This window comes from Fragaria vesca, linkage group LG2 (assembly GCF_000184155.1).
Source record: "Fragaria vesca subsp. vesca linkage group LG2, FraVesHawaii_1.0, whole genome shotgun sequence".
NCBI classification, from domain to species: Eukaryota; Viridiplantae; Streptophyta; class Magnoliopsida; order Rosales; family Rosaceae; genus Fragaria; species Fragaria vesca.
The window spans coordinates 6,845,040-6,857,985 of record NC_020492.1 but is presented as its reverse complement, the minus strand read 5'-3'; the positions used below and the strand labels follow the sequence as shown (position 1 = coordinate 6,857,985).

Here is a 12,946-nt window from a genome sequence, read left to right as displayed (position 1 = left end):
AATGTAAAGATGTAGAGAATTGATGTTGTTTACGATTATGAATATTATATATATATATATATATATGAAATACTACGTTTGAAACCATAAATAAATAAAAATAAGAACTAACAATCTCATATATCACACTGTATAACCACCATGTTGAAGATTGAAGTGATTCTCAAATCTGATTTGAAAATTGTAGAGATTTGTTTTTTGTTTTTTTTTCCAATGTAAAGATGTAGAGAATTGATGTTGTTTGGATTTTATTTTAATATTATATTTTCACAAAAATTCTTGATTGTGGGGTTAGTATTGGAATATTTAGTTTAAAATTGAAATATGGGGTGAAGAAAACATTTGGTGGGGTGGCAATAGCCGCACCCTATATCTTATTTAAAATTTACACCGTCACCATTTAATTATAACATCAACATAATAATTGATGCTTTTTTGAAGAAAATTGATAAATTCATACACGAGCTCTCTTTCGAGAGAGAGATATCAGTTGTTTGAAAAAATTATAATGCCGTAAAGAACTACATATAATAGGAAAACAAATCAAGAGTTTTAGATAATAGACACTTAGAAACATAAAGAACACTGATTATAAAAGCAAATATATCAAACTAGGGAATGCAACTTGATAACAAAATCTCACTAATTGTTGAGACACATAAGAAAACACAAATTCCTTTAAACCCTAGGCGTACGGCAAATAAGAAACTACATAGAAAAAAATTGGTTTAGGTTCACTCAAAGGCCCATTGGTTCTCCCTCCGAACGGCCTCTTCTTCTTCAGGACTGAAGTCGTTCTTGATGTTGAAAGTATTTCGAATCTCTTCAGGAGTCTTTCCCTTGCACATGTCCGCGACTCTCTGGCAGGTCAGGTCCAGCAAGCTCTTGATGTTCAAATAGTTGGCTGCCATGATGACATCATAGAGTGTGTCCGTGTCGAAGTTGACGAAATCTGCGTCCCATGCCCTGAGAGCCTCCTCGCCGCCCTCGCCGGAATCCTCTGCGTGCTTCTTGCAGTACTCGAGCACCTTAGAGAGGGTCTTACTGGTGACATTAGGTAAAGGAATGGCGTTGTCGGCACATTCGTCCTCCACCATGTGTTTTATCGTCTGGGATTGGAGGACCACCGCCTCTTCAATCTCGAAAGTCTCATTGTCCGCGGTATGCAGGACTAGTATCTTCTTCGTTTCAGTAGACATTGTTGTGAGAATTTGGGTTTCAAGATTTGTTAAGACCGAGCTAGTGTCCTTCCAAGTTCTTAATTGCTGATGTGAATAACAAGGACCCCCTGCCCTCTATTTATACTGCACAAGGTAAAGTTTGAGTCGGGATTCCTTTTTGTGTGTGGAATAGGAAATCTAATGCGATTAGGATTGGTAGGGTCATGGGACTCATGTCCTACTTTGTTTTGGAATTACTATGGCTTTCTGATGTGGTTTGCATTTTCTTTATTTTTGTCTGGGTTTTGTGTGTTTTGTCTTACTTCTGATTTCAAATTCATTTTTGTCTCTTTTATCGTTGAAGGTGCTCTCTAGAGTGGCGTGCTTAATTAGGGCCTCCATCGAGTTTTTGACCTCAGATTGGTAATTTTGTTGGGTTCGGCCCTTTCTTTATGATGATTCGATTAAGATTTTTGTGTAAACTTTCATCAGTATGAGTTTTGTTCCTCATAGAATCAGTTTGATCTACAGGGAGAGATAGAGAGAAGGCGAGGAGTTTGCATGATCAAGCCCAGGAGTATCTATCAGGGAATTTCCTCAGTAGGTAAGCTTCAGTTTGGTTGTTTGCTTTTGAATTCGGATGTGGGTTGATTTAGCATTTTTCTATATGGGTTTTTGTTCACAGACGCATGTGCTATGGGTTTTAGTTCCGTGTGCTATTCGAACTCATCTACTAATTAGTTATCAAGTTCTAATACAAAAGACGACTAATCTCATGAGAGAATCCAACTTTAGGAAACTAATATTTTCAAATTCTGTTTATAAGTAGGAAAGGTGGGAAGTACTACAGCTTCTTCCTTACATAGGGTGATAAGGGACAGTTTTGGCTTCTTTGTGAAAATAGTCTTATTACCCTTTTGCTTCTTGCATGCATGCTTAAATTTCTCATCCTTTAATTATTTTTTCTTCTTCTTTTAGCTCAGTACTCATCGCTCCTTCTTAACACAGTATATGGGGCTGGAGGTCAGTTACTTATTCGGTTGTGTAGTTGGCAGCAAATCAATAAATTAAAGTTGCAATTTGTTGGAAGGATGGAGTACAATATAACCATAGAGTACTGTTGAAGTTACAAAAGAACTTTTAATCTCTTTTGTGGTAATTACATAAAATAGCTACATTTGTCATTTCGACATTTGGTGTGGATATCTGGGGCGGATCTAGGTACAAGCACCATGGGACTCAAGTCCCACCCAAATATTTTGGGGAAAAAAATTACTACTTATAGTTATCATTAATTTTATGGTGTGATTGTAAGATTGTTGAGTTTAAGTCACACTCAAATTCCTTCATCTTGTACAATTACTAATCAAATATTTTTTGGGATAGTCTCACTCAAGTCCTAGCTAGCATTGACGTGATCCAAGTGCCTAACGTACACTTAATTTCATTTTTGTTAAAAAAAGAGATAAGTTTCTCTATATTCTCAAAAAAGATATACGTTTATGTTGTATGTTGTCTTCTTTTCTTCCTTGCCATACCCTTGTCACGCAGTATCGGTGAGGACGCGAGGTTGTCGGTCTTATTGAAATGCTTATTTAGTTTTTTTTTGTTACGTCTAAAGTGTTTTATGAATTAAACAAACATTGGAGTGGTAAAAGCCCACTACATCCTTCATGACTAGGTTTATCTTTATTTTCAATCTATAAATTTCTCTAGCACCGTCAAAAATATTTTCCTACTAAAAATCCAAGTCCCACCTGATTGCGATTCCTGGATCCGCCTCTGGTGGATATCAATGTTGATCAGCTACCATCTATAGTTTGCATAGCATTTGAAATGTACAGAGCATAGAATTATCATCACGGGACCGGAAAACTGTTCTTCCCACAGCAAGAGAATGCAACATAGATATAGAAAAAGCAAAGCATATGAAGGATACTCAAATTGGGGTTTTTTCCTCGGTTTTTTTTTTCACTGCTGATTTTTTCTATTTACTTTTAGTATTTGCTGAAACAAATTGTATGACTATCATAGGAAAGTAGGTTAAATTGAGTGATCATTTTGAAGGGGGTTGGCGTATAGATGTTCTGAAGCTAGGGGTTAGTCTTAGTTGCGCAGAGATCATGCTTATGATTTATGCTCTATGGTGAACTGGATAATGATTAAGGGTTAATTAGGAAGTTGAGCCTTTGTGTGATCATTAGAATGTTCAAGCTGAAGTGTAGTATGTGATCATGTTAAACTTCAGAATTTTACATGTCAATTCGGATTCTTGGCAACATCAGCTTCTCAGGTCCATTATTGTGGAAAGGGTTTTTTACACCAACAGTGTCTGAACACTTAGGTGACTGACAATATGGTACCCGAACTTACAAAGTTATCAAAATGATACCCAAACTCGATTTTTAGTATCTGCGTAATACATGTGGTTAATCTCCGTCAACGGACTTGTTAAATGAGACAAAAAGACTTATTTGTCCTCCATTCTCTCTGTCGTCAATCTACCTTATAGAGTTCTAGGTGATGGACTCTCAGTGCCGGTATGATTTGAGATGGGGAAAGATAATATTTCAGATGGAGAAAGAGAGCTAGAACTAGAGAGTTTTTTGGTGAATATTATTTTAATTTTCAATATATTCATTTTAGGGTTTGTCAGAGTCAAAAGTCTTTTTTACCCTCATTATTTTAACACACATATGTCACCTATGGTCAATGTTAACGTTGACGTGACGAAAAATTGGCCGTGGGTACTATGTAGATACTAAAAATTGAGTTTGGGTACCATTTTGATAACTTTGTAAGTTCGAGTACCATATTGTCAGTCACCCAAGTGTTCAGACATTGTTGGTGCCAAAAATCCTTGTGGAAAACATGAATGGTTGAATTTGAAAAATGAGAAAGTCAATTAGTATTTTTGATTCAGGTAAAATCTTTAGTCTCTTTAGTTATAGCTTTGGTTCTTTTCTCAAGGTTTAATCTTTGGTATTGATAAACATGACACACACACACATGTAATGATAAACATGACACCATTTCCAGCTTTCCTTAGTTGATGCTTCTCTGTATCTGACAATTGGATATAATTAAGGTATGTGATCCTCTCTTCAATGAGTTCAAGAAGGAAAGGTGGATATGTAATGGATTATATATATCTGCTGTTTATTTTCTTTGCCAAGTGATAAGTTTCCTCTGCTGTTTATTTTCTTTGCCAAGTGATAAGTTTCCTCTTCATATATCATTTAAAATTCACTTCTCACACGTATATGTAGTTTAGTTTTCTATCATCCATTAATTCTGTATGAACTATTATTTTAATAGGTTTCACATATTTAAAAGTCTAATTCATTTATAAAGAGTAATTAGCACCACATGCTACCAGTTGTTGATTGAAAGGAAAAACATTAACAGATGGGCTGTATTCTATGTCCATGAATGCAGCTTTTATTAAACGGACAGATGGGAGGAGTCAATCTGGGCCAAAATGGAAGGGTGCATATATATACTCCACATTATAGATTCCTTTCTGAAGATTTTATCATTCCATACTTTCCAAAGAAGAATGAGGAAAAAAATTAAAATCCCTACTTAGATAAAATTTACTTCTTATATGACCAACCCTACCATACAATCTTTTAGTTTCCAGAAGTCTACTTCATAAAATATAGTTGAAATCTAGCTACTCTATTTACACTATTGAGCCATATCATATGCTTCATTTCATGCATTAAATTAGGTCATCGATCAGAATCATACATATCAACTAATTCATGGTAAAATTAAGGCATCTATTATCATTGAGCATGCTAATTACTATATATCATGTGGTTCTGATGTTCCCAAATTGCAGTTTTACAGGTGTTGAGGGTATGCATCCTACAGTTTTGTTACTTTAGAAGTTACGAGGTAATACAACTTATGTGATCATGACATAAAAGGGAAGCTCTCCAAGGTGCTATTTCCGATAAAGTCAAGTTGTTAACCAACAACTTTGAGGCAGTGTAGCTCATAACTAGAGAAGCAATGCAGCTCATTCTTTGGTCCAAAACTGACCTTCATCATTTCTTGAATAATTTGTTTCGTGATGTTAAATTAATTCAGCAAGTTTATTATTATTTGTTCTTATGAGACTGATTTTCCTATTTCTAATCCTTCAAACTTCATGAATGAAATTCCTCTCTCCATTAGAAGAACTTCATGTCTGTATGTATTTTGGTCTTCAAAAGTTCAAAAGTTCATCTGCAATTCACAACCCACATCAAAAGCGCAGCAATATCTCAAATCTGGAGCAGTTATTTTTCTTAACAAACTGCAGTCACACCTTTTGCTCACCAACTCCAGTTTCTTCTGCATTTGTATAACTAGCATTTTGTAACTAAGATGTAAGCCATACAAAAGCTGTACTAACCTGCTAATATGTAACATTTTTTGGTATTATTTGGGTCTCTTTGTTTTCACTCACTTATTTGTTCCTCATTTCTTTAACTTTTCTTTGCAACCTTTTTCATTTCAAGCAAGTGGCAATGTTTCTTAGATTGTGAAATTACATTTGAACCTTCGGAAAAAAAGAGAGACGAACCCGCAGCAGCGCGCGAGCACTTTTCTAGTGTACTCTATGAAAAGTAATAATTGTGGTCTATAAGTTTCTTGTGTCGCTTTCACACAAGAAAGACACAAGAAATGTAAGTTTCTTGTGAGAAAATATCTGCTCGGGACCAAAATGTAATTAAATACGAGAAATTTGGTATGCACCTCTTCTTCCTAAGGCTAATTAGCTCAAACTGAAAAAATAAATAATTGAATAAATCACACACAAAACATGTAGGTTGTTACTGAATTGTTATGTGAGTTTTTAATTTTTCAATGTATAAGTCGATAGATATTTTATGGTTCGTTTACTTGGTTGAAAATGAAAATTTTCATAAATCAAAGACAATAAGAATAAAATAAGTCATGAATCTTCGAAACTAGATAGAATAGAGACCGATATAATCTAAGCGGAGAGATTCATAAACTTTTATATCTCCGACATTAAGTTAAGGTTTATTCGTGAACCAATTTCTCATAATAAGGTGAGACTCATCCAATATCTTAGCAAACACTAGAAATCATTCTCATAACAAGCCCTCTCTACTTCAATTGTAGATTTGATTCCATCTCTGATTCAGTAGATAATAACTGAATTTATTATAAAGTGGGGGTATGTTGGTAGTTACACTTATTGACAACCTCTGTATAAATGTGTCCCACCATCTCATTCTGCTAGACCAACCCTTCTCTCTCAGTCTCTCTGACTCTCTCTCTCTCTCTGTGTTCCTCTTCTCTCCCTATTTATTGTTCACTAGTATCGAATCTTTGCCTAAACACCGATTCAATATCTGGCGTCTAGTTTGTACCTAATGTTTGAGCAGTTGTTTTAAATTTCAAAATGTGAATCCACCACTTGTGAAACTGGGGATTGAAATTTGAAACGAGCACGTTTTTGAAATGTTTCACCTCCTCTATATAAAGTGGGACTCACTTTCTTTTCCACTAATAATTTTTTGGTTATTTATTCGAATACATTAAGCTCAATCTTACTCTTAGATTCAGAATCTTCACCTAATATGGAGCACGTGGGAGGGAGGTAAGGATTTGGATCGAAATTTCATTTCAGTTTCAACTATTTTTTGTTTTGTTTCTGCTGCTGATCTTGGAAAGCCTTTTGTAGTGATCTGAGAAAGAAGAGGTTGACGGAGGAGGAAGAATTTCTTACAAGGATGTTGAGGGAAAAGATGAGGATTGATATCGGAACTGATACCACCATTAAAGATCTGGACCATTGCACTTTTGGAGATTTGAGCCGACAAGACAAGGGAGAAGCTGAGTAAGACCACTAATGCTAGTAAGGCATATGTTCTGGAGTGTGATATCAGAGATATGGGGATGACTGAGATGTTAAAGAAGAAATGGGTTGTTCTACAAAGGTAATTTCAATGTGTACATTTTACTTGATTTTTTGTTTGTTCACAAAATTAAGGAAAATTCTAGAGTACCCATCAGTTTTCTACACCGTGATTTTTTTATTTTTTATTTATTTTTTATTTATTTATTTTTTTTTTACAAACATAAAGACATTTGGTTAAAATTTTTGTAATAAATGTTCATATGTTGTAATTACGAAGTGTGAATCAAATTTACATAGTTATGACCTTTTTTATAAAATTGAGAACGAATGTGTTGTCGAATTGTAAATTTTCAGATTTGGACCAAATAGACTATTTGTCCTCGTTCACATAATATGGTTCTTGGTTTTGTAATTGAATTGTGTTTTTTGTATTGAGAAAATAATTATATCTTTCATAATGTTTTTACAAACATAAGGATATTTGGTTGAAAATTTTGTAATAAAATGTTCATATGTTATAATTAATTACGAGGTCTGGACCAAAATTACAAATTTATGACATTTTTTACAAAATTGAGGACAAATGTGTTGTTGAGATGATAAATTTTCAGATTTAAACCGAATAGATCATTTGTCCTCGTTCATGTAATATGGTTCTCGATTTTGTAATTGAGTAGTGTATTTTGTATTGAGAAAATAATAACATTTTAAACAATGCTTTTACAAACATAAAAACATTTAATTGAAACTTCTGTAATAAATGTTCATATGTTGTAATTACAAGGTATGAACTAGATTTACAAATTTATGACTTGTTTTATAAAATTGAAGACGAATGTGTCGTCAAAATTGTAAATTTTCAGATTTGGACTAAACATATCATTTGTCCTCGTTCATGTAATATGGTTCTCGGTTTTGTAATTGGGTGTTGTTTTTTGTATTGAGAAAATAATTACATTTTTCACAACGTTTTTACAAAGATAAGGACATTTGATTGAAACTTTTGTAATAAATGTCTATATGTTGTAATTACGAAGTCTGAGCCAAATTTACGTGTTTTGAACGGATTTACTTATATTTGTGTAATTGTGTTGTTAAGTTTGTAAAATAAAAAAAATAAAGATGCCATGTGTCCGAATATAAATGGGTAAATAAAAAGAAAAAAATGTATTAGGTATTGGTGAGAATGCTAGTTTGTCTCCACTATTAATAACTTGGGTTGTTTGTTTCCTATTGGCTAATAATTTGGTTTGTTTAATTTAATAGGCAAGATAAAGAGGAGGATAGGATTGGGGATACCATGGCAAGATAAAGAGGAGCATAGTCCCTCAAACAGGTAATTGAGATCCTCCTTATATTTAAATTTTAATGAGGTGAAATTTTATTAGAAATTTTAATATGAATTTGAAACGTTAATGTAGTATACGTTTGAAGACCTTTGGATCTGAGGAATGGGTGAATGGAGAGAAGAAATTTAGGACTTTTTGAATCTGCAGACATATGTTTATTTTGATGGGAAAAAGGTTGTGAAGAAGTCTACTAATGCAACAGACTGGATCAGTCATGTTGTTTTTGAAAGATGGAGGGTTGAAGTGGAGCTTTACATGAAGTTGAGAGAAGTCATGTACATGAATGCAGAGGGGGTTAAGAAAATGTTAATAAGTGGAGCTTCAGTGAGTCCAGGTATACGGAGGGAGATGACTGATCCGGAGGTCTATTCTGATGTGAGTCTGGATGAGACATATCATGATGCTAGGAGTTTTAGTGCTATGAGTGTGGCAAGTCATGATGCTAGGAGTTTAAGTGCTATGAGTGTGGAAAGTGAGACCTTTCATGATGTTAGGAGTTTCAGTCCTATAAGTGTGACAAGTCTTGATGCTAGGAGTTTGAGTGCTATGAGTGTGGCAAGTGAGACCTTTCATGATGACAGGAGTTTGAGTGCTATGAACATTGATGGTGCGGGTAGTGTAATGAGCGTTGATGAGTAGGGAAGTAAACTTATAAAATTAGGTTTTATTTTGTGTCATGTCATTTCAACTTGTCAACTAGTCAAATTTCTCCCCGTTCTTCTAGTTTGGGTTGACATAGTAACTTGTTTAGCTAGGTCTTGTTTCCTATTAGCCTGCATTATTTATTTTCTTAGCTTTTGGCTTGTTGAATGAAGCATCAATTGACCAAAAAGATATTTGTAGCTTATGTTTACTCTTCCAGTGGATTTTGGCATCATTGCATCTGTCCTTTTATGAGTTTTATCTAATGCATCTTTGTCTAGAGCGTGTTAAGAATTAGTGGCAACTTGTAATGATTGAAGATGCTTGCAAAAGAGATCATATATAGAGAATGTTTGACTTCTTAAGTCACTTAATGTTGACAAAGAGAGAGGCAAATTCCAAATAGGTGGTAATTGTATTTGCTGCAAGTTGCATACCATATAGAGATATTGTCAAGGTCAATGAATTTGAGGCATGATAAAAAAACTTTTAGCAAACTACAAATTACTACCCGACCAAATTCTTTTCACAAAACAGTTCAAAGCATAATTTCTTTAACAATTTAGGACAAATATTTGCATTTAGTCCTTTTTGTCTTTTATGTTCTCTTAATTTACCTTTTCTTTTGATTTACTTTTAGTAATAAAATTTGACAGAGCATGGTGGGCCTATGATTTTGAATTTGTTTATTTACCATAATGCAAATATATAAATTTATCCTCTTTACTCAAAGGTAAACAGTTAATTTTTATCATCAATTGGTGAATCCATTTATACCAGGTTAGATTACTTATCAGCACTACCAGGACAAGCACTTTAGCCGACGAAAAAGTTTCGTCGGCCTGTTAGCTTAATTCGTCGGCTAAGATCTTACCCGACGAGCCTTCGTCGGCTATAGTTTCGTCGGGAAAGGGTCGTCAGCGATGACTTTAGCCAACGAAACTAGAAAACGTTGTCGGCTATTGTCCTAGTATTTAGCCGACGACAGAAGACGTTGTCGGCTATTGTCCCAGAATTTAGCCGACAAATATCTTTAATGTTTCGTCGACCATAGTCTGAGACTTTAGCCGACGAATATTTAAGATATTCGTCGGCTAAAATGTGTAATAAAAAATTAAAAAAATAACTATAGCCGACGAAATATAGTCTGTTTCGTCAACGTTAGAATGGTTTAACCGACGAAACATTAATATCTTCGTCGGCTAAAGTGTGTAATAAAAAATTAAAAAATTACTATAGCCGATGAATTATAGTCTGTTTCGTCGGCGTTAGAATGGTTTAGCCGACGAAACATGCCATAATTCATTGGCTAAACCTTATTAAAAAAAAATTAAAAATACTAGAGCCGACGAATTATGGCATGTTTCGTCGGCTATAAGTCCATTCCAGTAAAAAAAAATACCCGAAATTTCTAAATTACCATTCCAAGCAAGCTGCAAAATACACCAAAACAATTCCATACATATAACCAACAACAAGCACATAAAACTATATAATTAATCAACTACACAAAATCTAGATGGTCTAAATCAATATCCGATTCTGGGGGATGTTGCTGAGGAGTTTGCGGCGGCTGAGGTAGCGGTATAGGCGTAAGCATGGGCGGAGCTGGAAGTCCCTGAAGCTAGGCAGCTGTAAACTCCTGCAAGTACTGGAACATCTGCTGCTGCTGGGCCTGTTGGGCGGCATATACCGCGGAAGTATAGGCTCTCTGGTCGGCGATCTGGGAGGCATGAGCGGCAGCCTGAGCAGCTTGCTGTTCCCGTAGTCTCTCAATTTCCGACTCTAGCTAAGTCGTCCTGCTGCTGGTCGAGGCTGCATTTCGTTGAAATCCTAGAGTGGTCTTCAGGACCCCCTCGCCCTTCTTTCCTGGACCCCGGTAGTAGAAGTTGTTTTCTCGCGGTGGGAAGGCTGTGCCCATGATCCTCGCCCCAACCCTCGGATCCGAAGTGTCGATCCGGGACATGGTTTCGGACATCTCTTCCTCTTGCGTGTCCGGCCATGTCTCCTTCACTATATCACTCATCACCTCGTCACTAGCCTCCCTCACCTTCGCCTAATTGGATAGGAAAAAAATGATTAATTAACATTTTGACATATATATAAGTAAAATTTAAAATTTAAAAACGTAAGATGACTTACAATATCCTCCTGGGCGTCAGGATATGCCTTCTCGTACGTATAGACGTACCGGTTGACTTCTGGATGTTCCCTAGCCGCCTCGTCCATGAAGACAGTGAACGGTCTAGAACCGGCATGATGGTTCCTTGTGTTGCATTGCCCGTTCTGAGCGTTCGCCCGGGAAACGGCCTTCAAAGAAAAAATAAACTATTAGTAAAATATTTAAAAACAGACGTATTTAATGACAAATTAACGAATTAATGTTTTTAAATACATGTTTACGAGGGTTGTTAAATTCTGATGTCAGAAGCCAACGCCACTCGTACTCCCTGTACTGGAACTCAGCAGGGCTACCAGAACGTGTGTTCCCGTGCGTAATCCAGTGGGTCCGCAACTCGTTCTTCCACTCCTTGTACCTACAGATACAACAAAAATATTAGAAATATTATTAATATCACATACAATTTTGTTTTTTCATTAACGTCCCAACATACCTTCCCCCATGCACAACGTCCGCCTAACTGTTCTTCAGGTGCTCGGGAACCTCAAACCACACCTACATTTCAAGGTTTAATTGTTTAGTTTTTCGAGAAATCAACAATGTAATACATAATATTATTGAGGCATTTTGTAAACTCACCGACAACGCGTTGTGGACCATGTCCTTAACCTCTTGCGGGACCTCGGCCCAGTCTGACCACAACATAAGGACTCTATCCCTGATGAGCACTCCCACGCGGCTGGAGTACGTCCTCGACTTCCAGCCCAATACTATGTGGCCATCCCGGTCAGTACCGATGACGATCCTCCCTGAGGTACTGACGGTCTTCTCGAGAGCCTTCCCTGTGACGGGGTCTCTCTTCTTCTTTGTCGGCTTCGCTCCGACAGTGCCTATCACATGATAAACCAAATTGATTATTAAAATCGGAGACCCTTTATTATTAATTATAAGAAAACAAATCATTCATCTTTCATTACCTGAGGGCGATGCGGCAGACGCGACGGATTCTGTCTCTGTCACCGATGATGATACCCTCGCTGAAATAAGAGGCGTATCAAAAGGCACGAACCGGTATGCCGCTGATGGAGCCACTGGCGGGGGCAGTGGATAAATCGGCGTCCCTGAGCCATCGATTGCAGGTAAGGCCGGTATCATCCGCGGAAGGAACAGATGAGGCGGCGGGATCTGTACCCCATTTGACCCACCATCCGAAGCAGTAGGACCCGGAGCGGGCGCCCGGTGTATCTTAGGCATACGGGGTGCAGACACCTCCGTCTGGGTCTGAGGCCACAGCTGCCTCGAGAAACGAGGGACGACCGGCTGCCTTGATGAAGGGGGCACCTCCGGCTGCCTAGAGGAATGGGAAACGCTCGGCTGCCTCTGCGCCGTCTCCAGAAGGGTCGCACGTCTGGCTGTCATGGGGCCCTGAAACGACGTTTGAGGGTTGTTAGAGGTTCCCTCAGACGATTCGGACCTTTGGCCCTTCGAACCCTTCGTCGATCTAAAATTACCGCTCATCCTGTTTAAAATATTAATTTGAATCAACACAAATGCTTAACAATGTCGCTCTCTGTTTTGCTCTAATCATATATGTGAATCACTAAACTAATTTACTAACTGATCCAGACTATATGAAACTTAAGAACGACACACCACACGTAAATCAATAGGCATCAAAAATATCCACAATATTTCAGCAATCATAGATTAAAACTTGCATAATCCAAACCACAACGAAGTCACACAAACAGCAACCATATATATATATATATATATATATATATATATA

General features: G+C 36.7%; 1 protein-coding gene across 1 annotated transcript; it reads right to left on the bottom strand.

Moving 5' to 3' along the window:
- Positions 1–734: 734 nt before the first annotated feature.
- LOC101304527 (SKP1-like protein 4-like) lies at positions 735–1,199 on the bottom strand. Its single transcript, XM_004289949.1, has one exon. The coding sequence runs from the start codon at positions 1,197–1,199 to the stop codon at positions 735–737; it is 465 nt and encodes a 154-aa protein (XP_004289997.1).
- Between the last annotated feature and the right edge of the window lie 11,747 nt (positions 1,200–12,946).